This window comes from Cinclus cinclus, chromosome 12 (assembly GCF_963662255.1).
Source record: "Cinclus cinclus chromosome 12, bCinCin1.1, whole genome shotgun sequence".
NCBI classification, from domain to species: domain Eukaryota; kingdom Metazoa; phylum Chordata; class Aves; order Passeriformes; family Cinclidae; genus Cinclus; species Cinclus cinclus.
In genome coordinates this window covers 14,232,699-14,258,700 of record NC_085057.1, presented here as the reverse complement: position 1 = coordinate 14,258,700, position 26,002 = coordinate 14,232,699, and the positions used below count along the sequence as shown (strand labels likewise).

At 61.3% G+C, this 26,002-nt stretch overlaps 2 protein-coding genes across 2 annotated transcripts; one reads left to right on the top strand and one right to left on the bottom strand.

The window, feature by feature from the left end:
- The first annotated feature begins 9,136 nt into the window (after positions 1 to 9,136).
- SEMA3B (semaphorin 3B) lies at positions 9,137 to 21,639 on the top strand. Its single transcript, XM_062501001.1, is given in 20 exon segments — positions 9,137 to 9,226; positions 9,875 to 10,001; positions 10,004 to 10,043; positions 16,812 to 16,939; positions 17,792 to 17,949; positions 18,031 to 18,093; positions 18,187 to 18,306; positions 18,381 to 18,474; positions 18,563 to 18,682; positions 18,986 to 19,131; positions 19,225 to 19,339; positions 19,421 to 19,490; positions 19,575 to 19,719; positions 19,828 to 20,047; positions 20,137 to 20,228; positions 20,402 to 20,443; positions 20,539 to 20,696; positions 20,822 to 20,877; positions 20,956 to 21,095; positions 21,199 to 21,639. Coding segments are annotated over 20 exon segments (2,565 nt in total).
- Positions 21,640 to 22,856: 1,217 nt separating this feature from the next.
- LOC134048660 (2'-5'-oligoadenylate synthase 1-like) lies at positions 22,857 to 25,043 on the bottom strand. The gene is made up of 6 exons (XM_062500576.1): positions 24,814 to 25,043; positions 24,349 to 24,643; positions 24,094 to 24,269; positions 23,770 to 24,011; positions 23,547 to 23,682; positions 22,857 to 23,462 (listed from the first exon to the last, which is right to left on the bottom strand). Exons 1-6 carry the CDS (start codon positions 25,006 to 25,008, stop codon positions 22,959 to 22,961), a joined length of 1,548 nt encoding a protein of 515 aa, XP_062356560.1. The 5' UTR covers positions 25,009 to 25,043; the 3' UTR covers positions 22,857 to 22,958.
- Positions 25,044 to 26,002: the final 959 nt, after the last annotated feature.

Genomic DNA, 26,002 nt, shown 5'->3' with positions numbered 1-26,002 from the left:
AAACAGCATGAGGCTGCTGGCATTCAATGTGGTTCCTGGAGAGGCTGGGTGAGACACCAGCTTGAGCGCAAAGCATCTCACACAGTGCTAGGCTGTATGATGGGTTTTGCTTTAAACTTCAAATACTGCCCTCCGGGAACACAGGGCCACCCAGGGAAGATAGTGGCACAGGTAGCGCCACTGCAGAGACTGAAGGATAGACAGTGCCTGGAACAGGACATGTAGGGTTTTCTACCACACTTCTGGAGTTTTGTTCTGCCTTGGGAAGCAAGATGCTTTCCAGGATTTCACACTCCCCAAAACACAACTGGCCTTAGCAGGATGACATGGAGGGATCAATACCAAAAAACTCCAAGGTGTCATTTGCTGCTGGCATTGGTGGGGACATCAGAAGGGACTGGCTTCAGCCACAGCCCCATGTGCCTCCAGCACCCGCAGCACAGCCCCCTGTACCAATCAGGAGCGATGATTCGCCCAAGCCCCATGGCACCACCACACCGTGCCTAGCCATTCCACTCTCACCATTGGAGCAGCCTGACATTAACTCCACGGGGACAGCAGGACTGGGCTGGCTGTGCCCCATAGGCATGGGGCACCCAGCCAGTCCCAGACCTGCGTCAGCGGCTGGGGAGGCACACGGCAGCTGAGACCCACGCGGCAAGGAGAGCAGGAGGCATGGGGGTCCGTCCTGTCCCCGACCCGCCTGTTTTCTCAAGGATTGCACTTCCAAAGGAGCCCGTGGGATTCCGCTCCTTCCCCCCATCCCCATGTGCCAAGGAAAATAGGCTCTGCCGGTGCTTGTTTGTTTGCCATGGCCTGGGCCCCGGTGTGTGATTACAGCTGCAGCACGGCCGGGTGCTCTGGGGCCCTTTGCACCTCAGCCAGGGTCCCCCGCAGTGCCAGCACCCTCATGCCACCCCCAAGTGGAATGGAGTGTCCCACTACCCCTTAGCATCTCTGGCCACCAGAGCCAAATCACACCAGCACTCTATTCTGAGAGACAGAGCAGTGCTGCGAGGCACAAACGGCTTTCTCTGGGGTACCCCCTTGATGCCACAGGGATCAGGCACGTCTTACACCTCATCTTGGGCCTGGTCCAAACACCAGTGGAAAATTCCCCATCTCCTCCGCGTCAGCTCAGCACAGCCATGCCCTCTGCAGCCAGCCAGGGCTCTCCTTCCCTGCCATCCCACCTGTTGGGGACTTACCAGGTCCCCGGTCTCACCTGTACCACCGCACAGCCAGCTCAGCTTGGGGACCCCAAGTCCAGCAACCACCCACTGTGGTTCGGTTTCCCTTGGGGAAGATTTCTCTCCAGTGGGACTTTCGCAGCTCACACAGCAGAGAGGGCCACCGTGCCGGCCGGCATGGGACACGCGTGGCCGACAGGAACGCAATGTGCTGCCTGGCTTTCCACGCTGCCGTCCCGGGCAGCCAGACTCTATAAATACCACAGCCTATGGAATCACCGCACGCAGGTCCCAGCCAGCCCCAGTGCCCATGATGGCTGGCATCACTCTCCCTGCCCGTACCCCCCGCTCTGGCACCCCGACACCCTGACACCCGATCCTGGCCACAGCCGCTTCCAGCCTTCAGAAACATATGTCATTCCTACGGGCGATTAAAAATTAAAGCAGAAAAAAGGGAAAGTAAAGGGAGTTTGGGGGTCTGTGCCACTATGAGTATCAGCGGAACGATGCACGCCGAAGCCCCCAGCACGGCGATCCGGGCAGGGGCAGTGTCAGAGCGTTGGGGTACCCAGGCGGTACGGCAGGGCTCTGCCTCCCCCTACACTCGCGGGATCTGTCACCCACCCGAGGGAAGGTGCCAGCCGCTGGGAAGTGGCAGGAATACAGCAAAGCAAACAGCCCCGCGGCGCTGCCACCTGCCAGAGTTGCCGGGCCCCGGAGTCTTCCCGGTGCTGGCCGGAGCGGGGAGGAGGAAGAAGAAACGGAGCAGAGCGAGCAGGGCTGTGGGAGGAAAGCGAGGCCGGCGAAAGACGGGTCGGAAAGAATTGGACGGAGTGCGGAGGAGAATTAGGGGAGGTGAGGAATCCTAGCGCCCGGCAGCCTCCAAGCACGGAGGAGAAGGCAGCGAGCCTGGGATTGCGAGCAGTGGGGAGATCGGAGAGACCTACCTGCCCCCTCTCCGCGGTGCCTCTGCTGCGGGCTGGGGCAAGCAGCCCCCGGTGGCCGGTGCGGCGGATTAGAGACTATCTTGCGACCGTAATCCCGGCGGAGCCGGAGATTAAACCGGACCCGAGCCCGCCCCCAGCGCGAAGGCTCCAATCTCCTCCTCTCCGCCGGGCACAAGAGGAGCTCCGGGGAGCGGGTGGAGCGACCGCCCTGCATCGACCGACCCCTGCCCCGCCCCGGCCGGCCCCGCCCCGCTTCGGAGGGACCACCGCTCGCCGGGCACAGCTGCCAAAGGGGCATCGCCGCGTCACTGGGCATCACCTGCCGCAAGCGAATCACCCCCCAGCCAGGCATCATCACCCGATGGACATCAGTGTCCAGGCAGCGCTGCCCTACCTGGAGTAGGTACGTCACCAAGCATCCCCAAGGCACCGCACGTGGCGACAGCACCAATATCTGTCCCCCTCTAGGAACGATCACTAACTGGGCATCCCTATCCTGCCAGCTATTGACACCCCACCGGGCATCCCTACCTACAGCAGCTGAGGCTCCTGCTGGAGGCCAGTGGCTGCTTCTAAAGAAGCAGGGCTGGGGAAGTGGTTCTAATCTAGTTTAAGGGCTAAATTCATTATGTTTTGAGTGTGGGCACAGCTTTTTTCCCCCCCTCTTAGATAGGGACAGGTCACCCAGCAGCACTCTGGCCCGGGAAGCTCAGGCTGCTCCCCCGTTAAGCCAGCCCAGTTGGCTGCTCTGCTCATAGTGCCTCACAGTACTTGCCCCAGCATTTCAGCACACTGGGAGTAAACAGTCCATGGGGAATCATCCCAAAAAGACACAGAGTAAAAGGGACAGGCCAGCCCCTTCCTCCAGTTTCCATCAGACCTCCCCACTTGAGCTAAAAGATGTCTATTTTCATGAAGACACAAATCCCCATAAAAGTTCCCCAATGAGAAAATTTCTCCCAAGTGCATCCCACATGCTTTAGGGAGAGCCATGAGCTCTGGTGAGTCACCATTTGTGTCCCCAAAGATTCCCTGTCCCTTTACAATGTCTGTCACCCTTAAACTATCTCCTCTTTCTCTGTCCTACCCAGCTTTTACTTCAGAGGAAAATTTTGGGGGTTCGCACTTGGGAGTCCACCCACCTCCCATGCTGAGCTGCAAACCCTGCCCAGCTGCTGTGCATTGACAGAACGGCTCGGCTTGCTGCTGGAAGGTTTTATTTGTGTTATGCATATCTTTCATAAATCCTTGCGAAGCCTCGGGCAGCCTGGGATGGAAACGGCTTTGCCAGCCAGCAGTGAGCGTCGCCATAGGGAGAAGAGGCACCCTATCGGCTGAACATCGAGGGATGTTAAATATTCAGTGGCAGATCTGCCCTCACGCTCCCGGCAATCCCACGGCTCCTGTTACTGCCGCTCTCCTTTGGCTGGAGACGTACATCCATTAACTAATTTCTAATAACAGCAGCATGCGTAAGTGCTGAACCAGCGCTGGCTGGCACGCCGGGGGACTGGAGGCAGCCAGGTTTGGCAGTGTAAGGGGGGAGCCAGAGGCACACAGAGGATGGGCATGGCTGGCCTCAAGCCATCAGCTTAACCCTTTCCCTGCTCTGGTGACGGCGGGTGCAGCCACGTGGCACCTGTGTCGAGACATCCCGGGATGGGCGGCAACACAACTCACCGGGGTTGTAAAAGGCGGCCAAGAGCTCCCGCCCTGTAAGCAAACACAGCACAGGTGCTGGGCATGGGGACAGCCAGTGTGGCCCCATGGCACAGGGTGCAGTGACTGCCGTAGGGTAGCACGATGGGGGACCTGTGGGAAGTGACTTGGAGGCTGTCTGCTCCTTCCCAGCCTCCAAATGCCCTTCCTGCACTATTGACACAAATGCAGCCATGCCTGCTTTTTACTGTCCCCTTTCTTGTCCAGCATGTGACACCCCTCTCTGATGTTTCCACTTTCCAGGTGGGCCGAGGACATGGGCTCCACCATGCTGAAGCTTTGTAGAAAGTCAAAGTAGTGAGGAAAGGAGGAAAAGAGAGTGAAGATGTCCCCAAAACCTCCCCAAGCCTGTCCCAGAGTCCCACAGCTGGCACAGAATAGCTGCAGGCTTGTGCAGCCAGGCTGGCAACCTAGAGACAAGCCATGACAGGGGTAGGCTAAGATCCTGCTCTCAGCCCCCTGAGCCCTCTGGTCAACAGTGCTTCCCCAGTGCAGTTCTGGCCAGTTTCATCAATGGCTCTGGTGGTGTCAGGGCTCCAGTGGATTGCAAAATTGCAGTCGTGTGGTTTTCTCCAGCTGGCTGGAAAGTTTGACGCCAGATTCCCGTATGTGAGGAGCCTTCAGGGGAGCACAGCAGAGCATGGCTCATCTCTCCAGCAGCATCCTGCCTCACCAACGGCAGTGCTGTGCCAGAGCCCTTGCCCTCAGCACACCCCTCTGTGGGGTTGGCCTTCTCATCATTTCCCTCAGCCAAAAACTGCCCTATTTCTTATCCTTTAGCTGTGCTTCAAGATCAAAGATTAAAGTGAAGCTCCTCGATCTCAGAAGCTGCAGAACGGACAAAGCCATAAAACCCCTCAGCCTCAAATGCCGTAGACAAGGCCAGCCCAGAACCCAGGCACAAAGTACTGGGTGCTATGTATGGCCAGGACACTCTCTCCTTGTCACGCTCGGCTTCCTGAGCCCGCTGCCTGCTGCTGCCTGCCACTGCCTGCTGTTCCCAGAGCCCAGATGGCAGGAAGATACGGCAGAGATAATGGTGAGATTTGCAGTACAAGCAGTGTTCCCCCACCACCACTGTGACCTCTCAAGCAAGAAGTCTCGCAGAGATTGCCCTTTCCAGGAACATTCCAATGGGTGCTTCTGGCCCCCATTACTGGGCGCTTCTGGCCCCCATCACTGGGCACTCCACAGACACAGCTCCAGCACACACAGGGGCTCCAGGACCCCCACTGCCCTCTTGACCCCGTAACCACGAAGAGAGCGAGGCACAAAAGGAATGCTGATTGTAAGAGGAGAGGGATGCCTGTGGCCAGCAGCTTGAGCTGGGTGGGCTCCAGAGTGACACCTGCCCGAAGCCATGTCCAGGGCTGGATCCTTCCTCCCCGCAGCTCTCCCTCCACAGAAGCACCCTGGTGCTGGCAGCTTGTGCCTGGACACAGTGGTGGTGGGGAGCAGCTGGTGGCCCCCTCCCTCGCCCTTGACCGCCGCCTCCCTCGCGGCACATGCTGTCATGTGGTAGGGCACAACAACAACACGGGCTAATTGGTTAATGTGATTTCAAAACATGATTTGCAATTATAACTCACCAGAGAGCATTCAATGATCCCGCACATTGGAGAGTGGGTTTTTCTCCTTCGTTTGTTCCTGGAACCTCGAAACCAATTAACTTTACAGAAGCCAGAAGCAAAGCACTGCTCAGCAGACCTGAAGGGTGGGTTATCTCTGTGCTCAATCACCTCCCTGCCAAGCCACAATCCAGGGACCAAGGACTGAAGGACGAACCCCGGGGTTAACCCCGATGCTTGTCCCTGCACCACTGAGGGGTTTGGGGGACCTACACAGGCTCCCTCAGCCCCAACCCATCAAGCACCACGGCTGCTTGAGAGCACTTAAGGACAGGAGGATGCCCTGAGCCACAAGATGTGGGAATAAACTGTTCCTGTTGGAATAGGGAGACTGTCCTTCAGGTCCCCCCAGAGGTGCTGGCACCTGTTGGCAGTCTCTGCCACCCATGCAGGACAGCTGCCATGTCCCCACCATCCCCACTGGCAGCATAGCCCCACCAAGGCCAGAGGCTTTGTTTCTGTGGGCTGACCATCCTGCAACAAGGGCTTAAATGCTGTTAAGGTAATTAAGCAAGGACTTAGCAAGGACTTTAATGCCTTTAAATGCAACTCAAATGCCTTTCAAGCCAAACAAACCCAAGCAGCCATGATGCGCCTGAAACATCCAGCACCCAGTGCTCAGTTCCCCTGAGTCTTGGCTTGTTTCCCCAGTGTCCTCAGTTTCTGGGCTCTATTGCTCCCCACATTTCACTAGGAAGCCAGACATGGGGCCAGCAGTGCTTTCTCTTGGGTAGGCAAAGAGATGTTGGGTGCCATCAGCTGCTGGATGGATGATCTGGCAATTATCCCTCAGGATGGTGATGTGGCTCCACTCTGCAGGGGGACCCCTGCTCACAGGGCAACACTCCCATGTGCACAGGGCCTGAGTCTCTCTGGGCTGGGAGCTGCCTTCCATCAGGTCCCCAAGCCTCAGGGTCTTCCATACCACAGGGAGCTTAGCATTCCACACTGCAACCACCCAGGCTTCCTGAGGACAGGGAGGGAGCTCAGGCAGCAGCCTGAACCTCTGAGGAGGCAGAAGCAAATGCCAGCAGTGCAGCATGGAGCAGTGGAAGGAAATGTGGGGCAGTGTATGGGGGTCTCCAGTCCCTGGGCAGGGGCTCTCCTGTTCATCTCCAAGCTTCCTGCAAGCTGTCAGGGAGTGTGAAGCCGGCTGGGAGGCCCCCAGGGGATGCCAGGCACACTGCCCAGGGCCTGGGTAGCAGGGCGGCAGATGGCTGGGGAGCTGGGGATTGGGGGGCAGGGGAGCAGGGGAGGGACACCTTTCAACCCAGACGACTGTAGCATCCTTGTTTAGAGTTATTTATAACTGGGCCAAAAATGGAGACGTGGCCACAACCATGTCCCTCCTCTCCCCAGGGTGCTGTGGTCAGTCCACAACTGACCAAGGAGCAGATATGGTCCCTGCAGTCCCAGTGAAAGGGCAGTGTGCTCCAGCTCCCTAGAAAGGCACCTGTAGGGCTGTCCTGAACCCCCTCATTGGCTGGGGTGACTGTCAGTCCCAGGGCTAGCAGGCCACCACAGGCTCCAGTAGGGTGTGATCCAGCCCTGAGGAGGAGAGGGGATAAAGGGCCTTTCATGGCCCATCAGGGAAAAGGATGCAGCAAGAGAAGCACAAAAGGACATGCTGGCACTCAGGAATGAGGCTGCCATGTCCCGCAGCACCAGGGCTCCTGAGCTGCCACAGTGGTGGGATGGGAGTGCCTGCCTCAACCAGGGGGCAGCTGGGGAGCACCGGGTGCTTGGCAAGCAGCCCTGGGTCCCTGCTGGTACCTCTAAGCCTTGTGTTTGGGTGGTCCAAACCTGGTGCTGTTTCAGGCTGGGCAGTGCTGGCATGGTAGCCCTCTGCAGGGTTGGGAAAGCCCTGGGGCAGCTGCCCCTCTCCCTCCCCTCTGAGCTGGACAACAATTGGCTGCCCGAAGGACGCCGGCCTTGATCCGCATCGCTGGCCGTCCCCAGGGCTGAGCAAACAGAGGAAAACAGCCCCAGCCAGCTCCTGCCACTGCCGGCATGCAGCCTGCCCCTGGCACCCCCAGTGCTCCTGTCCCTGGGACCTCTGCCATGCAGCAGAGCTGGCAGTACCGTTCTGCCTGGTGCTGCCAGGGGGATAATGGTACTGACCCACCTACCCCACAGCCAGGAGTGAGCCCAGGGGCTGAGCCAGGAGGAGGAAATAGAAACGAGGATAAGCACCCTGCTGGCGGAGGGGCTGTCCGCAATGGGAGGGAGGCACAGCCAGGCTGGCACTGCGACCACTGTCCCTGGGTGTGGGGTCATCCCTCCTTGCCCAGTCCAAGGGTCAGCTCGCCCAAAATTCTGTTTGCCATGGGGCTGGGCCAGTCCCTGGGGCTGCAGGCTGGCTGGGGCCAGCTGGTTGGTGGCAGGAGGCCAGCACAAGCCCAGGGTACATGCCATGGCCTTGCCTAGCACCTCACATGTTTTCCCCATAGCCCAATTCCCTGAAAACTTTTCCCACCAGTATAGCTTGGTGCTTCACAGAAATCCTCCAGGCACCTTTCCCAGAGCTCTCCTGTTGGAAAGCCACCCCAGTCCCACCAGATCCCAGGGGGATACCTGAGGCCAGCCCTCGGTGGGCTGCAGGAAGCACAAATGAGGGCTGGGATGGGTATGGGGAATGCCATCACCAGCAGGAGCGGCCACCGTGGCACAATGATGACACAACGATGACACCATGACAGGGTGAGGATGGGGATACAGGCCCCCAGCTGCCCTCCCGGTACTACAGCTGTCCCTGGAAAGGTCAGGCCACGGGTGCCAGGCCAGGGGCGGCTGCTCCAGCTCCACCGGTTCTGCCTAGAGCGCTGCCCGCTCCCGCTCTGCCGCCGGCAAGGTCAGCGCCGGCAACCGCCAACCCCTTCCGCCGGCCAGCCGGTCCCGGTTCCTAGCGGCTGGAGAGACGGGCATGGCGTTGGTGACCCCACACCACCCACGCGGGATATCGCCGTCCCGTGACTTTGTCCCGGCCCGGGAGCGCCGGGAGCGCCGGGGGCAGCGGCAGCGAGCGCGGGAGGCGGAGCGGCACGGCCGGCACCGGAGCCGCACCGCCCTCTGGCGGCGACAGGCGGAACAGCAGCGCCCGACCCTGCGCGCCCATTGCCCCGCCCATTGCCCCGCCCATTGCCCCGCCCGTTTTGCCCGCCCGTTGCCCCGCCCATTGCCCCGCCCATTGCCCGCTCGCTGCCAGCTGACCACTGCCCACTGGTCCCTGACCACTGCCCACTGACCCCTGACACCTGACCCCTACTCACTGGCCCCTGACCACTGCCCACTGACCCCTACCACTGTCCACTGCACACACCTTGCCTGCCCACTCCTCACTGCGCACTGCCCTTACCCTACCCGCCCACTGCCTGCCCACCCACTGTCAGCCTCCTCTCACACCCCCCCCCCCCCCCCCCCCCGCTTGCTCCCTGTCCACACCCTGCCCAAACCTGCCTGCCCTGTGCCTGCATCCAGCCTGGCCCCACTGGGGTTTCCCCAGCACCCACTGCCTTGTCACACCCGTGTGACTTCAGCCTACATCTCCCCAGATCTGTGTCCCAACAAACCCTCTCTCCCCACTTGCACCCCAGAATTCTGCCTGCCCCTCTGTGGGACAGCCCCAGTCTCTCAATCTATGCCATGGGAAGTGATGGCTCTGCTGCCTGGCACCTCTCCAGTGGGTGTCATCTGTTTCCTCAGGCCTCTGGCCACTCCAGTGCTTTCCATGGAGCTCAACAAAGTGAGGTGCCCTGGCACCACATGGCACAGCACAGTGATCCCCTGTCAGTTCTGGGAACAACATGCTAAGAGCCCAGCTCTGTGGTGGTACTGACATCCCAGGATCATGGGTTCCAGCCTTCCTCCACCTGCATGGTCACAGCTGCCAGGAGGGAGGCTGGGACCCGGCACAGTATTGTCTGAGTCCTTGGCTGCCCTGAGCCCACCCCATGGCAGGAGTGGCTCAGCTGGTTCTGGCTGCTTGGGCACAGATCCTCGTGGCTGGACGCTCTGCAGCCTCTGGCACAGCCGTGTCAGCACCTGGCCACTGTCACAGAAGAAAAACACATTCCCTTGCCTCCAGATGGAATTTCCTGTTTTGTTTTTTTTATTAAAATGGTGCCTATTGCCTCCCATGCTGGCAGACAGGGCTGAACAGAGCCTCGCTCCTTTGGTTCTCTCACCTCATGCCCTCTTGGAGGGCTGAGATCAACCTCTCCCTGCAGCAATGACTTGTGCCCAGCCCAGCCTAGCACACTGCCCACTCTGTCCCATCCAGCCAGCACTGGACACCACAGCGTGTCTGGCCACAAGACAGACTTTGCTTCTCCCTCTTGCCCTGGCTGAGCAGCTCTCACTGAGACAGAGCCACTAAATCCCCAGTTCCTAGGATGCCGGGAAGGCAAGAGAAGTCGGGCGGCTCAAACCGCCCCAGCCCAGCCGAGAACTTGTTACATATTTACCCCACATTAATGAGGCGTCACCGGCTGCTCGGCCTTCGGACCGCTGGGATGATCCCAGGCAGCCCGGCCCCACGGCAGCTGTGGGGGTACCATGGCGTGAGTACCCCCAGAATGGGCACCATGGCCGTAGCCACATCCTTCTCCTCCCCCTCCAGCCCTGCTGGGCTGGGCTTTGCAGGAGCAGATGAGGCACTGGGAGGGTAATGAGTGCCTTCATACTGGCGTTCCAAAGCAGGAGCAGGACCGAGCAGGCAGGAACGGGCGCCTGGGGACATCGGGATGTACCGCGGCTGCGATCGGGATTCCTAGGCTTGCTCGCACCTCTCCTCGCTTTCCAGTGCAGGCAGAGGGGGTGGCAACACCCCAGAAAGCCCTGGGGTCCCGAGGGGCTGCTCCCAAGCGGCCAACCAGGTCTCTGGGTGCAGAGGGAGGACACACGACACAGTTGCCTTTTGTTGGTGCCGGCCCCGGGAGCAGGGACCAGGGCTTTGCATCCCCTCCCTCCACCCCCGCCGCTGGCGGGACTGGAGCCCAGCACTGGGGATTTGGGGTTTAAAGAGCAGGCGGCAGCAAGAGCCCTGGCTTACCCACCGGGCGAGGAGGCAGGAGAGCTCCGGCAGAGCCCACGCACCACAGCAGGTGAGATGGTAGATTTGGGGCACCAGGCTGGCCCATTGAGGGGGGGCATGGCATTGGGGGGCTGGGACAATGGAGCAGCCTGGGAAGCAGTGAGGTCCCTGCCTCCCCACAGTGGGTACCACGTGCCAGCAGTCTCGGACATGGTCCTGAGAGGGAAGTGAAGGCATCATTGGGCATGTACCACCTCCTTGTCACCCCACAGCTGAGCAGGAACCCCTAAGCTCCCTCCCGGCGGGGGTGGTAGGGGTGAGCATCTCCAAGCTGGGAAGTTTCCCAGGTAATGCTCCTTCCCTGAGTGCTGGTTTATGGGAAGGAGGTCTCACCTGTTGGCCTCCCACCTGCTGCTCCTTCACAGTACTCACTGACTCGGTCAAGGCGGGGTTTGTCATGGCTGGCACCAGGGGTGTGCTCCGAGGCAATCGGGAAAGGGGGTATCCTGAGGCTGGGCACGGGGCTGGGCAGGAGCGGGAGCCGGGCCAGCAGACAAGGCCCCATTGTGCCGTGCCGGGGCCGCTGGCTCGGCCATCAATAGCCCCATTATGCTCGGCGGCGGCCCCGGCCCCCGCAGCCTTCCCAGCCCGCACAGCCCCCCGGGGGAGCACCGTGGGAGGCGATCTGAAGTGGCTGTTGTGTTGGGGGGCCAGGGTGACAGGAGAAGGGTGAGAGAAGAGGGCAGGGTGCCGGGAATCCTCCACCACTGCCTGTCTGGGTGCTGTTGGGTGCTGTGGAATGCTGTGCTCCCTAGTGCCACCAGCTCTGGAGACAAGATGTCCAAGATAGGAAGCAGGCAGGCTCAGGGGGGGCAGCTGGATGCCGCTGTCCTCACTTCCCCATCCTCACCATCCCACCAGACATGCCTGTGCCCAAGGTGGCCATCGCTTTACTGTTTTGCCCCAGGGCAGGGACAAGCAAGAGGGCAGCGAGGGCCTGACATCAGCCCTGGGTGTGGATGCAGCCGGGCCAGCAGGAGAAGATGAATGGATCCTCCTCGTGCTTCCCAACAAGACACACCCTGGCTAAAATTACTGACCCCATGGCAGGGACACCAGCCTATTTTTAAAGCCTAAGGAGCTGCATGCCACTGTTTGGTGTGGCTCAGGGCAGGGCCGAAGGGACATGGGCAGGACATGGGCAGGGGGCAGCTCAGCCAGCATCTCCCACTGCCCTCCTGATGGGGTGGGGAGAGTGCTTGGGTGGTGGCAGAAAGCCTGGGTGTCCTGCTCCTGCCCCATGTATGGTTTGAGGAGCTTTGGTGATTTTCAGTGCAGGGCACATGGCCCCTCTGCCTGTCCCAGAGCCTGGCTGCTGGCAGACATGAAGTCAAGGGCAAATGGTCACCTTGGTCAGGATCTTATAGGTTCCTGTAAGACCAGGATCCCTCCCTTTGCCTTTCCAAAAAGCCTCTGTCCTGCACCTGGAGAATGGACATCCTCTTTTTCACCACTACCCCAAAGGTTCACCATGTATCCCATGGCTTGGTGCCATAGAAGGGTTACACAATGGCAGCATCCCACAGGTGCTCAGGCACTGGGGTGCACAAAACACCCCCCATCCCCTGCAGCCCAGATCCCTTTTGCACAGGGTTGGAACAATTAAAAAGGGATTAACTGGGCTACACCAGCATGGCACTGCCGGGAGCCAGTACCTAATCCCAGCAGGAATGCACTGGGGCCATAGGGGTCCCTGATGATGGGGTCTCACCAGAATGCTGTGATGGGGGATGGACACAGGGTCAGTGTGGCTGTATCCACAGACAGGGTGTGAACCTAGAGCTGGTGTCCCCCTGGGACATTGCCACCATGCTGTGCTACAAGGATGCAACTGTCTCAGGCGTGTCTGCTTGCTGTCAGCCAAGCCCTCACACAGGCACACTTGGGATGCCATGGGCTCTGCCCCTGCCTGGCACATCCTTCCCCTGTATCTGGAATGTGGCAGCCACACAAGGCCCGGTGCCGTCCCACAGCCCAGCACTATGGATGTGGATTGACTCCCAGAGGAGTCCACAGATGGATTCCTAAAGCCACATCTTTAGTGCCATCACAAACCACCAGCAGCTTTTTGGGATGTCCAGACCCAGAGGATACTAGATCAAGCAGTGTATCCCTGTGTCCAAGTCGTGGCTGTAGGCTGGAGTGAGGATGGCACTCTTTCTGCTGACAGGTTGGCAGTGTCACTGGCAGTGCTGGCAAAGCTGCACAAATCTATCTCTTGGCTGGGGCGCAGTGCCGTGCCAAGCCCGTGAGTCACAGGGATACTTATGGCACCAGCTGTCATGACACAGCTCACCTCGACCTTTGGATTTTCCATGTCCTCAGCCAGAATGGCTCCACCAGCACAGATGCAAACTATCTATGCCCCAGGGACATGGGGGACCACCCTGTAGCACCCTTGGGGGAGTCACCCCCAGAATCACGAGGGTTCTTCTGGTGAGGTACCATTCCTGTTTGGGATGCATGATTTGTATGCATCCTGAGGGCTCGTGGATGCCAGTCCCAGCCCTTCTACCTATATGCAGGGTATCCAGCAGCCGGTGGTCCTGGTCACCCATTCGATGGCATAGATCCATCCCACGATGCCGTGCTGGCTCACCCCCGGCACAGGAGATGCAGGAGCGTTGGCCGTTTCCTTGCTGTGCCGCCCCCGGAGCCCTGCGGAGGTGGAGAGGAGCTGTTTCCTACCGCTGACACCGCTGGGGGCTTGGGCGCTGCCGGCGGAGCTACAGATGCTTGCCGGAGCCGGAACCGCCGGGAGAGATTTGGCCGAGGCAGCGATCTCTGGGTGCGGATCTGCCAGCGGCAGGGACGGGATCAAAGAGCGAAAGCGCCAGCACCTGCTGGTGCCGTCGGCAGCGACACCCCCGCGGCTGGCGGGGAGCCAGACCACCGGCACCTGGCTGTGAAACCTTCTGTGGGCTGGCACGGAGTGCAGGGATGAGAGCGGGATGCTAGCGGCGATGCCCATTCCAGATGGGGACAATCATCATGCCGGAGCCCGGTGGCTCCGGTGCTTGCCAGGAACACCCCGTGGGGCGGGAAGGGGTGGCCGGCGGCCGACGTGGCGCATCCCTCCCGCGCCGTTTTTTCCGGGATGGAAGCCCGGCCCTTCTGACGCTTGATGGTTTCTCCAGGCGGAGCCGCTGCCAGCAAGGTCCCCTCAGGGCTCCAGGGCTGGGGTGGTGGTGACGTCACCTGGTCACCTCGCCACGCTTGCCGGGAGTGGCGGTAGTTGGAAAAGTCCCAACTAGGTGAAGGGAAACTGAGGCACGGTGTTGGAAAATCACGGGAAGGTGCTCACTGTGTAGGGCTGGGCACGATATCCCTGTCCCCACCATCTCAGCGCCATCCCGGAACAGTAGGCACAGGGACGCCATGCCCGTATGGGGGCCACCCAGCCCAAAGTCCTGCTGGTGCCTGGACAAAGTCCTACAGCAGAGTAACCCCTACCGTACCGGTGCCAGCTCCTCTGCTGCCCAACCCGTGCCCTCGCAGTCTCTGTCCTCCTTGCTGCCTACAAAGCTGGGCTGGGCTGGATGCTGCTTAGCACTGTGACAAAGCCAGGAGAACAAATGGTGGTGCTGGAACAGAGCCTGCAAGAATGCCAGAGTACCAGGGCTGGCAGCACGAGGGTTACTGCCAGTGGGATAGAAGGGCATTTCCCGGGCACCCTGCCTGGCACAGCTTCTGCCTACTGCTGGTCCGCCTGCACACTCTGGCTTCCTTCCTGATGAACTCACTGCCTGCCTGTGCCAGCTGCCTACCTGCATCTGACCTGCCTGCACCCAGTGCTGGTCTGCCTGCACTCACTATCAGCCCACCTGCGCTGGCTGCCTGCTTGCACCTGCCCTCACCCGCTTCTGCCTCCCCACTCACCCTGCACCTGCCTGCACCCTGCCTGCCTGCAGCTCTGCCTCCCCACTCGTTCTGGACCTGCCCTCCTGGACTCCTGCACCCACAGGTAGGGACAGTTAAGGGCACGGGAGAAGCAGACAGGTGTGGCCCCCAAGGCAGCTCGTGTTTCCCCCCGCCCCGAGCTCTGCCCGCCGAGGCACGCGTGGCCCTGCTGCCGTCACCACTCGGCACTTGCTATTCTTGGCAGCGGCAGCTGGAAAATGGGAGGCAGCGGAGGAATTTTGTTTGCTCCGAGCTGGGCTCGGGCCAGACATCTGGGTTGCAGCTGAGCGGGGCGCAGGACCGGCCCCCCGTACCCCCGGTACGGCCCCGGCACCTCTCGGCACGGCCCCCACACCCGGGCAGGCAAGTGCCTGTCCCGGAGAGGAGGTAACCCCACCACCACTCGTGTTATGAGCCACACTTGTGCTGAGCTTGGCATCCTCAGTTCTGCCCCAGGGCCAGCGGCTGTCACCGTGGGTATCCCCGTGAGTGTCACCCCGGGTCACTAGGGTGGCAGCACGGGGGGCTGGGTGTGTATGAGTGAGTGTGGGTAGCCGTGGGTGTTCGCCTGTGTGCGTGTGTATATGTGTGAGGGTGCCCGCAGGTCTGCTCGTGGGTGTGCGTTCGCACACACGTGTGCGTGTCCCTGTGCGCGCCCCCGGCCCCGCCCCGCCCCGCCCCGCGGGGCCGCCCCGCTCCCTCCCGGCGGACGCGGCGGGCGGGGCAGGGCCGAACCGAGCCGAGCCGAGCCGGTACGCAGGTGGGTGCCGGGGGCCGGCAGGGTACGGGGGTGGCCGGGGGGTGACCTGGGATGGGGTCTCTGCGCTGCCGTCGGGGCTCTGCCCGTGCTGGTACCGGGAGGCTCGCGGAGGGGTTCGTGCCCCCTCCGGCCCTGGAGGGCTGGCGTCGGGGTTGGCACGGAGAGTTTCGCGGGCTGAATCTGCCGGGGTTGGCATCGAGGGTCTGTGGTGCTGGTGGTGCTGCCGCTGCTGCCCGCCCCCCGCCCGTTCCTCCGTGCCAGTCGAGTCAGAGCCGCGCGGGTGCGCGCCCGGGGGTCTGTCCCGGCCGCTCGGCGAGTGAGGGCGAGCGGGAGACCCCCGTGTCCCGGCACGGCCCCGGCTGGCGGCAGCCGTCGGGGCTGCCAGAGCCCGGCGGGTCCCGCGCCACATCCCGGCGCCTCTGTAAATGCCATTAGCGTCGACCGCCTTCGTGCCGGGACACCGGGCAGCCATACCCGGCACTGCGCCCGGCCGGGCCCTGCCCGCTGCCTGCTCCGGGCTCACCTCCACCGGCCGGCCTGGAGGGGACTGCCCTGCCCGCAGGAGCCCCGTCCACGCCGTGTATGTGTGACCCTCCAGGCCAGCATCCACCAGTTCCCAGCTCAGGCACGGTAGCAGAGCCTGGGGTGATTGCACCGAGCCCCGGGGCTGTGGTGGGGGCTGTCACTGGTGTCATGGTGAGTCCCCATTGACTGTGCCACGGGTGAAACCCACAGGGGCTGATGACTGGCATGGCTCAATTTGTGCCTTGCACAAGGCACTGCAGCATGGCCAGGGGGCAAGGTGGGATCTGTGTTCTGGCACAGTACCCTGATAACCATCACCTCCCACTCCCCAGGGGAGAGTGTGCTCCTGCCAGAGCCAGAGGAGGATTTCCCTACCTCGTGGTGGGCACCCATCAGAGTGGCGGACACACCGACATGTGCACCTCTGGGTATTGCAGGCACCTGCTTAGCCAGAGCCCCCCAAATCCTGCCCCCACTTGCATGGTGGTACAAGAAAGGCCAGCAGCTAACGGTGGGGCTGTAGCCATGTGGGAAACTGAAGCATAGGACCCCATGACTACCATCATGAACACCTTGCCCAGTGCTCAGAAGCCCACTGACTGCCCAGGGTGCCCTGTCTGGTTGTCAGCACTTCGGTGCTTGCTCTGTCCTTGTCCCCATTCCTATAGGACAGCTCTGTGCTTGCAGGCAGGAATGGGCAGAGCCCAGCACACTCCTGCTGATGGGCTCAGACAGGCATGGGCAAGGCTGGATGCTACTTGGCTTGGCTGCCTCTGTTTCCCCACGGGCGGGAGCAGAAGGGGTGTTTCTGAAGCCCATTATGTTTGGATTAACGGGGGCTTAAAAATAGGGAGGGATGTGGCTGGCTCACATCCTCTCCAACTGCCAGGTGAAGTCCAGTGGGGGATCCCCTCATGCCATGCCTGGAGTTGCCCTATGCTGATGCTCAAGGCTCTCCAGACACCGTCGCAGCATCAGGGAGGGATCGTGGTCTGGGAGCTGTGGGGAGGGGGCTGTAACCCGAGCTGACTTCTTGTTTCTCTGCCCCAGCCGCGGCGCCACCAGCCAGACCCCAGCCATGAGCCGCACGCTGCTCCTGCTCCTGCTTCTGCTGCACAGCCTCGCCGCTGGCCGTCCCCCACCCGCTGCCACCCCCCGCCTCAAGCTGTCCTTCCCCGGTGAGCACGGGACATGGGTTGGGGGGGCGTGGGGTCAGGTGTGGGTGCACTGGTTATGTGTCAGCAGCACCCAGCATCATCCCAAGGGATGGGAGTAATCCTGGGGGCCAGCATGGTGGGAGGGGTGCAAAACCCCAGCATTGTCACGTCCCCAGCACTGCTGCCTCCCTCCCCGCAGGCTGTCAGGTGTTGGCACTCACTGCCACGTTCCTTACCTGATGCCAGCTCCTCCAGGGCCACCTGCCTGTCCTTGGGGCCATGCCTGTGCTTGGACCTCACTCCCAGCCCCAAACATGTGCGGGCTCAGGTGCCCCTGTCCCTGTGTGCACCATGGTGGCACTCCCTAGCCACAGCTGTGCCATATTTGTTGGGAATGTTGTGCCAGCTGGAGCTGTGTCCCGACTGGCCACTCCATGGGCTCCAGCACGGCTCAGGGGGCTTTGTCCAGCGGCGAATCTCAGCAAGGGCTCTCCTCCCAGCCTGACAAAGGGCTGTTTGTTCCCGCCACGGTGGGATTAGCTCCGCAGGGCAGGGAATGGCCCCCTTCTCCCCTGCTGCCGGGTGAGCGGTGCAGAGATGGGTGCTGAGGGGCATGGGAATCATTGCTGAATGATTTGGGGATGAGTCTCGGTTGGGGGGGGGGGTGGCAGGGGGGAACACAGGGATGGGTGTGGGGCTGGCATGGGGATGAATGCTGTGCAGGCAAGGCTTAGTGAACCTAGTCAAGCCAGTGGGACAGGTTTGGGGGAGGGGATGGCATGGCAGGGGGCCGTGGCCTGACCCAGGCTGCCTCGGTGGAGATGGACAGGCAGTGGCGGGGTCGGGCTGAGCAGTGCCGGTGGGTCTCGGCAGAGCTGTGGGCTCGCCATGGGCTGCGCCTCTTCTCGCTGGAGCACTCCTGCTGCTACGAGGCCCTGCTGCTGGACGAAGAGCGCGGCCGTCTCTTCGTGGGCGCACAGAACCACCTCCTCTCTTTGGCCCTGGATGACATCAGCCAGCGGGACAGGAAGGTAATGGGGACGGGAGGGACATGCTGGCGGGGCAGTGCCGGGTGCATCAGGTGCTGTGAGCATCCCCTTTTCCTCCCGCAGATCTACTGGCCAGCTCCCGTGGAGTGGAGGGAAGAATGCAACTGGGCTGGCAAGGACATCACCGTGAGTGATGGGATGGGGCATGTTGTGGGATGCCAGGACTGTGCCAGGGATCTGTCCCAGGACTACCTCACCCTTCATTCCCTCCATCCCCAGGCTGAGTGCATGAACTTTGTGAAGATCCTGCACCCGTACAACCGGACCCACCTGTACGCCTGTGGCACTGGGGCCTTCCACCCAGTCTGTGCCTTCATCGAGGCTGGCCAGCATGCAGAAGTGAGCCTCCCCTGCCATCACCTCAGTCCCCAGCTGCTGCCACCTGCCCACCTCCCATCCTTATCCCTCTCCAGGAGCCTGTTTTCAAGCTGGACCTCCACCACACTGAGGATGGCAAGGGGAAGAGCCCATATGACCCCCGACATACAGCCGCCTCTGTCCTTGTGGGTAAGGGCATTCTGAGCCTTGTACTGGATGCAGCGTGGCACAGGGATGCTGGGGAGTCCCCTATAACACTTCCCTCGGTGCCTGCCAGGCGAGGAGCTGTACTCTGGGGTGGCCACCGATCTGATGGGCCGTGACTTTACCATATTCCGCAGCCTGGGCCGGCGTCCCTCCATCCGCACGGAGCAGCATGACTCTCGCTGGCTCAACGGTCAGTGCTGGGGACTGGGAGGGCCACTGGCTCCCTGGCACAGCAGTGCTGCTGCCTGGAGGCATCAGGGCAATGACTCCTTCAGGCTCAGATGTACACTGTCCTTCACTGCTTCCAGAGGGTGATTTCAGGGATTCCTGTGTCCCATCCAGACCCCCATTGTCTGGTGGAGTCTCAGCCTCTCTCTGCCTCTGCTCTGCAGCTGGGCAGGGTTGGTTCTGCACCCTCGCCTGGAGGGTGCTCTAGTGTCCCTGGGGAGCAGAGCTAATGGAGGCATTGGAACCAGCACCCCTCTGTCCCCAGAGCCCAAGTTCGTGGCCGTTTTTTGGGTGCCAGAGAGCGAGGACCCCGACGATGACAAGATCTACTTCTTCTTCCGTGAGACAGCGGTTGAATGGCAGCAGGGGCTGGGCAAGACCAGCTTCGCCCGCATCGGCCAAATCTGCCGGGTGAGAACACCCACAGGCAGATGGGCTGGGGGCCAGGGTGCCCAGGAGTGCCAGCTGCTGCTGCTGACACCCATGTCCTCCTTTCCCTGGTAGAACGACATGGGTGGGCAGCGCAGCCTGGTGAACAAGTGGACGACATTCCTGAAGGCTCGGCTAGTCTGTGCTGTGCCAGGACCTGATGGGGCAGACACCCACTTTGATGAGCTCCGTGAGTAAATATTTAGGGATGTGACCCCACCAGTGTAGCTGCGGGCAACACTGGCAGCACTGATGCCTTCCCTGCTTGCAGGGGATGTTTTCCTGTTGCAGACAAGAGACAAACGCAACCCTCTGGTCTATGCCATCTTCTCCACTTCCAGGTCAATCCCCCTCCCCAGTACCCTGCACATACCTAGTGATGCCACCCTTGCCCTCTCACATCTTTCCCCCCTCTCTCCCACCAGCTCTGTTTTCCAAGGCTCAGCTGTCTGTGTCTACACCATGGCTGACATCCGCCGGGCTTTTCTGGGTCCCTTTGCACACAAGGAAGGTCCCAACTACCAGTGGGTGTCATATCAGGGGCGTGTGCCATACCCCCGCCCAGGCATGGTACGTGGTGTAGGGGTGGCCTGGCTGGTGCCACCAGTGGGATGCCACTACGTGGGGTGGGGGCAGTGGGGTGTGAGACCCTGCTTGGCCAGTGCTCTCTCCCTGCAGTGCCCCAGCAAAACCTTTGGCACCTTCGGCTCCACCAAGGACTTCCCAGATGAGGTGATCCAGTTTGCCCGTCACCACCCGCTGATGTATAACCCTGTCTTGCCCCATGGCCAGCGCCCCCTCTTCCTGCAAGCTGCCACACCCTACACTTTCACCCGCATTGCTGTGGACCGTGTCACTGCTGCTGATGGCCACTATGATGTCCTCTTCATTGGCACAGGCATGTAGTGACCCCAGGGACGAGGCAGTGAGGGAGAGAGGGGGGATGCTGGGGCTGGGACCTGTGGCCTCACCTCTCCCTGCCTGCAGATGTGGGCACAGTGCTGAAGGTGGTCTCAGTGCCCAAGGAGAGCTGGCACCGCATGGAGCCGCTGCTGCTAGAGGAGCTGCAGGTCTTCCAGGTGAGGGTCAGGGTTCCACATCCCACCAGTCAGACTTCCCCACAGCATCCCCATGTGCTGTCCATGCTCTGGGTTGTGCTAGGGCACTCCAGCTGCCAGGACGTGGGAGGCAGGAGGCTGTATACCCAGGTTCCCCCATGCACCCTTAACTCCTACCCATGCTCTGCCCACAGGATGCCTCCCCCATCACCAGCCTGCAGCTCTCCTCCAAGCGGGTAAGGGGGGGACCCCTGGGCATTCCCGTGTCCACCGTGGCTCTGCCTAGCCCTGTGCCACAGCATGGGGGTGCTCAGCTCTGCTCTTCCCCCAGCATCAGCTCTATGCTGGCTCAGCCACAGCACTGGCCCAGCTGCCCCTGCACCGCTGCAGTGCCTATGGCAAAGCCTGTGCTGAATGCTGCCTGGCCCGGGACCCATATTGTGCCTGGGATGGCAACACCTGCACGCGCTACGTGCCCAACACCAAGAGGTAGGTGACATGCCACGGTGCAGTGCCGGGGCAACCAGCCTGCCCCGAGGTCATGGTGAGGAGTACAGGTCACGTTGCTGCAGCCCCTGCTCCTCCATCACTTTCTCCTGCTCCTCCATCAACAGGCGTTTCCGCCGGCAGGACGTCCGCAATGGTGACCCCAATGTGCTTTGCTCTGAAGGTGAGCTGGGACCCAGCCAGAGTCTGGGGGTCAGCTCTGCCATGGTGAAGGGCTGAGAGCCAGGCTATGTCCCTGCAGATCCCAGGCGGGACACCGTGCCCCAGAAGCAACTCTACGGGGTGGAGGGAAGCACCGTCTTTCTGGAGTGCATCCCCAAATCCCTGCAAGCCCACATCCTCTGGACATATCAGCGCACCCTGAATGATCCCCAGAGAGAGGTAGGCTGTCTCTGGCCGGGTACCGCCGGGGGGACTGTGCTGTGCTGTGCCGTGCCGTGCTGTGCCGGGACGAGCTGACCGCCTATCCCCACGGGGGCTGCAGGTGCAGATGGACGAGCGGGTGGTGCGGACAGAGCGGGGTGTCCTGCTGCGCAGCGTGCAGCGTGCCGACGCCGGCCTCTACCTCTGCCACGCCATCGAGCACGGCTTCACCCAGCCCCTGCTGCGGCTCTCTCTGGAGGTGATCGGCGCTTGGCAGGCCACGGGTGTGGCATCTGCCGGAGACCCCCAGCTCGCCGCCGACATCCCCGGTCGGAAGGTCTGGTACCGGGACTTCCTCCAGCTGGTGGAGCGCCCACCGCTGGGAGCCACGGACAAAGTCTGCCAGAGGCTCTGGAGCCGGGGAAGACCCCCGCCACCGCCCCGCAGTCCCGCCGGTGCCCCCGGCCACGGGCAGGGTGAGGAGCCGCGCAGAGCCCGCCGCCGGCGCACCCACGAGGGGCCGCGGGCCGAGCGGGGACCCCGCAGCGCATCCCCCTGGTGACCCGGGGGTCGGCCCCGGGCGCCGGGCTCTGCCTAGGAGCAGGGCCGCAGGTGGGGCACAGCCTCGGCCGCCCTGCCGGCAGCACTGCGTGGGCACTGGCGGGGGACTGCAGCTCCGGGGCCGCAGGAGGGCAGCCGGGCTGAGCAGCCCCCGAGGGGCTGCCGACTGCCCTTGTCACCGGCTCCAGCACCGGTGGGGACCCAGCCGGCTGTCAGCATCGCAGAGTCACCGAAATATTTATTAACGACTGTTACGATGAATGTAAACCTGCAGGGCCAGGCAGTGCCCCCCCAACCAGCACGGTACTGCGGGAGGATGGCACAGCTGGGTCACGCTGGGGTCCCAGAAGGGCTACAGGCAGGAGTGGGAGCACGGAAGGGCAGGACAGGCACTGGTGGGACACAGGGGCCCAGCAGGAGGAGAGTGGCACAAAGGGGAGATGGGGGGGGCATAAAGGTGGCACCCACCGCCCTGGGTGTAGACCAGTGGCACAGGGGACCTTGTACTAACTGAACACAATAAAGCAGATTCAGCCGCCCAGGGTCCTGCGTCTGAGCCAGAGCCCCAGAAAGCACTCAGGGGCAGCCGGGTGCCCCACAACATGGATCCACTCTGGCACCCCAAGGCTAGAGGGGTGGGATGTTTGGTAACACTGGAGGGCTGAGGGGAGACAAGACCTGCAGTGACATTGCCAAGGTTCATGGGCTTCCCTCAGGCTTCCAGCTCCCCCTGCTTTCAGCTCCACTTTCGTTTCTGGAGGATCAAAACCAAACTTTCCCGGTGCCAACAGGCAGCAATTAAGGCAGTGACCAAAGGTGACCTCGGAGTCTGCCGCCTCCTGCTGTCTGCACTGGCATCAGGACACTTGGTGGCACTGGCCGCATCCCACAGCCTCTAGCCACACCATGCTACTAGCACAAACCATGCCCCAGTACTTGCTGCACTCCAGCCTGGACACTTGAGCACAGGCAGGCAGTGATGCAGGCAGAGGAAGGAGCTGTTTTTTTCTCCTGAGGTCTAGCTGTCAGCAGGCTGGCATGCCGGACCCCACCAAGCACCCTGGGCTTGGGGGGCACTGCTGTACTGCACGTCTGTGTCCCTGTGCCATCCCAGGACCTTGGGGCATTGAGGTCCCCCCTCACGCCAAAGGATTGGTGACCCCAACCCCTTTGACCACCCGATGTGACACCTGTCACTGTTCCCAACAGACCAAGTAGTGCAAGGATCTACTAAGTATTTATTTCCAGCATAACAGGAGGGTTCACAAGAGCACGGGCGGGTGCTGAGGGCAATGCTCAGGAGGGCAAGCATGCAGGGAATTAGGAGAGCTGGGGGCCTGCACCCCCCCGGAGCCGTAGGAGCATGTAGATTGTGCTCATGGGCTGGACGTTGTAGTATGCCAGTGTGTGCCGGTCCTCCAGCTCCCTGGAGCCATAGGTCAGGCGCTGCTCATTGGCAGAAGGCCCTTGCCGGGCCTGGATCTGCTCCTTCAGCTGTCGGACAGTGTCAGTGGGCAGCACCGTGTAGGTAGTGGTCCGATTCTTATCATCCTTGACCAAGACCTGCATCCTCTGGGGCTCAGTCTGCAACAGCACCAGCGTGGTGTTGTAGAAGATGCCGTACGTGGCTAGAGTATCGCAGTCCTGTAGGATGATGTTGCTTCTGCCTGGCTCCTGCTGTGCCAAGCGCTGTGTGTATGGCGAGATGCCCCACTCCTGCTGGATCATCTCCTTCAGCTGCCCAACGGTGGTGTAGGGGCTGACACTCCTTGTGAATCTGGCGCCTGACAGCTGCACCACCTCAATGGTCACGGGCCGGGCTGGCTGCAGGGACAGGAGAGCAGGTGGGCAAAGACAGCAGGGGCAAGGGTGGGGGACTGTGATGCTCACAGCCTCAGACAGCCTTACCTGCACATCCCAGGGCTGGACATTTTGAAGGCAGAGCAGTGAGTTGCAGTATCTGGTAGCTTCCTGTGCCATCAAGTCCCAGTTCTTGTCTTGGCCCAGGATCCCCGTAGGGTCAGCAGGGTCCAGGATGACAGGGCTGCAAACACAGAGTGTGGACATTGCTGTCAGCACTGGTCAATATCATGGGGCCGGCAGGCACAATCCTACTGGGTGTAGTCCTCACCCGGGACTGCACAGCAACTCCTTGATATGGGCACCAATCTCTCTGTGCTGGAGCGAGTAGTACTTCTCCCAGTAGATGCAGATCTGACAGGGCCGGCGCAGCAGTTCCAGCACTGTGCGAAAGCCCTTAGCCGTGTCAAAGGAGTCAGAGGAGCCTGTGGCCTCCTCCCAGGCATAGATGGTCAGCAGCTCCAGGGCATACTTAGGAGGCAGGTGCGCATGGGGGTACTGTGGACTCAACAGCTGGGAAGAAGACACAGATGGGGGTGAGAGCTGGGTGGGATGGGTGTCTATTGGGAACTGGGAAGGCTGGGCAGCCCCTCACCTCCTTGTACCAGTGCTTGACCAGGCGCAGGAGGTTCTTCAGCTTGGCAGGATAACGTTTCACAAACATCTTCTGCAGCTCAGTGAAGCAGGGGGAAAACTCCCCAGGGTGGCTGCAGGCTCGCAGGAGCCTTACGTACACTTCTGCATTTGGTGGGGCATCCTGGGTCACCTGCCCTGTGGGGTGAGAAGGAAGGTGAGAGCCATCCCAGCACTGACAGCATTGCCTGTCTCTGTGCCAGCCTGCAGCCCTTACCCAAAGCATCATAAGCAGGCAGGATGTCCACATCAATGGACTCTCCAGTCACCTTGGAGGACAGAGTAAGGCTGAGGGAGCGTGGCGTGTTGTCAGGCCCTTTGTACTTGGGCTCACTGATGTACACATCAAACTGCAATTTCTCCCTGCAAGCCTTCAGCCTTATCATGATCAAATCCAGGATAACCCTTCTGTTCTTCTTCTGCTCATTGTAGCTGGGTAAGCAGCTGAGGAAGAGCACCACATCAGCATCAGAGTTTTTCTTCAGCGCTGTGCCCTTTCCTGCTGATCCGCCCTGCAGAGAGAGACCCTGCCTGCTCAGCACCACTGGCAGCGCCAGGATTGGCTGCCACCACTCCTGGAGCTACCAAGGGAAACTGAGGCAAGGGCAGGAGCTGGAGCATGGGACAGTGGGAAGGGTGGCAGCAGGGGTGTCAGCTGGCCCCCAAGCCAGGCAGCACTCACCTTGACAGTCTTTAGGACGTGGATTTCATCTCCAAAGCAGTCCCTCTTCAGGAATTCACATATTTGCCCCACGGTCCCCTTCACCTGTATGGTGAAATCTTCACTGGGCTGCAGGGTGTCTGCAATCCAGCCATCCAGCCTCTTGGTGGTTACTGTTCTCAGTTCGATCGTGGATGCCACCTGGTCCACATCCATGCTGACAGGTGTGTCGCTCCCTTTGCCCTTTTCTGACTTGCTGCCTTCTCCCTCCCGCCGCTATCTACCTACTCCTGTCTGCAGCAGATTTTAAACCCTCCCGGGCCACCGCCCCGATGCGTCACCGCTGGAAACTTAAGGTGGCCCCTGGTCGTTCCCCCGGAATCCCCCAGGTGTCTCCGGTGCCACCGCGGGGGCTGGGAGGGGACAGGAGTGGCTGAGCATCACCCTGACATCCAGCTCGGGTGGTGGTAGCAGAGCTGCCTGCGGGCTGGCTCTGGGGTGCTGTGGGACCTCACAGCCCCGGTGCCTTCGGTGACCCGGGATTTCCCCCGGGTGCCCAGCTTGACAAAGGCAGAGCCCCACCGCAGGCACCAATCCTATGCTGGGGACTCAAATGTCCGGGCTGGGGCACAGCCAGTGCTGGGACACGGCTCATGCTGTGCCGTGGTGTCAGCAGGGACAATGGAATGTGGCCAGTACCACCAGCTACCTTGGTGTCAGCAGGGGCAATGGGATGAGTCTGTCACCAGTGTCAGCAGAGGCCCTGGCATCACTGTAGGCAATGAAATGCATAGCCAGTTTCACCGAGGGTCCTGGTGTCAACGCCATCAGCGGGACACGGCTGATGCCAGCACCACCAGGGAGGCTGGTACCCTCTCTTGCAGTGGGATGCAGCCGGTGCCGGCATCACCAGAGCCCTCGGTGCCCCTTGATGCCGGGAGCAGGAGTCAGTCCTAGTACGTGTAGGATGTTGTGGCCCGTGCTACCTTAAGCTGGGAAATTGGGAGTTTCAGTTTCTGTTCCTGACGTAATTTCAGTTTCTGGCTCTGCCAAGCTAGAAACGAAAGTGCGGAGAAACCCGCGACTGCCTTCCTGGCTCAAATAAACCGGGAGGAGACAAATAATAGAAACTCACACCTGGGAACTCGGCGCCGGGCCAGGCAGGGCCAGGAGGATGGGCGGGGGCTGTAGGCAGAGGGAGAGTGTGCTC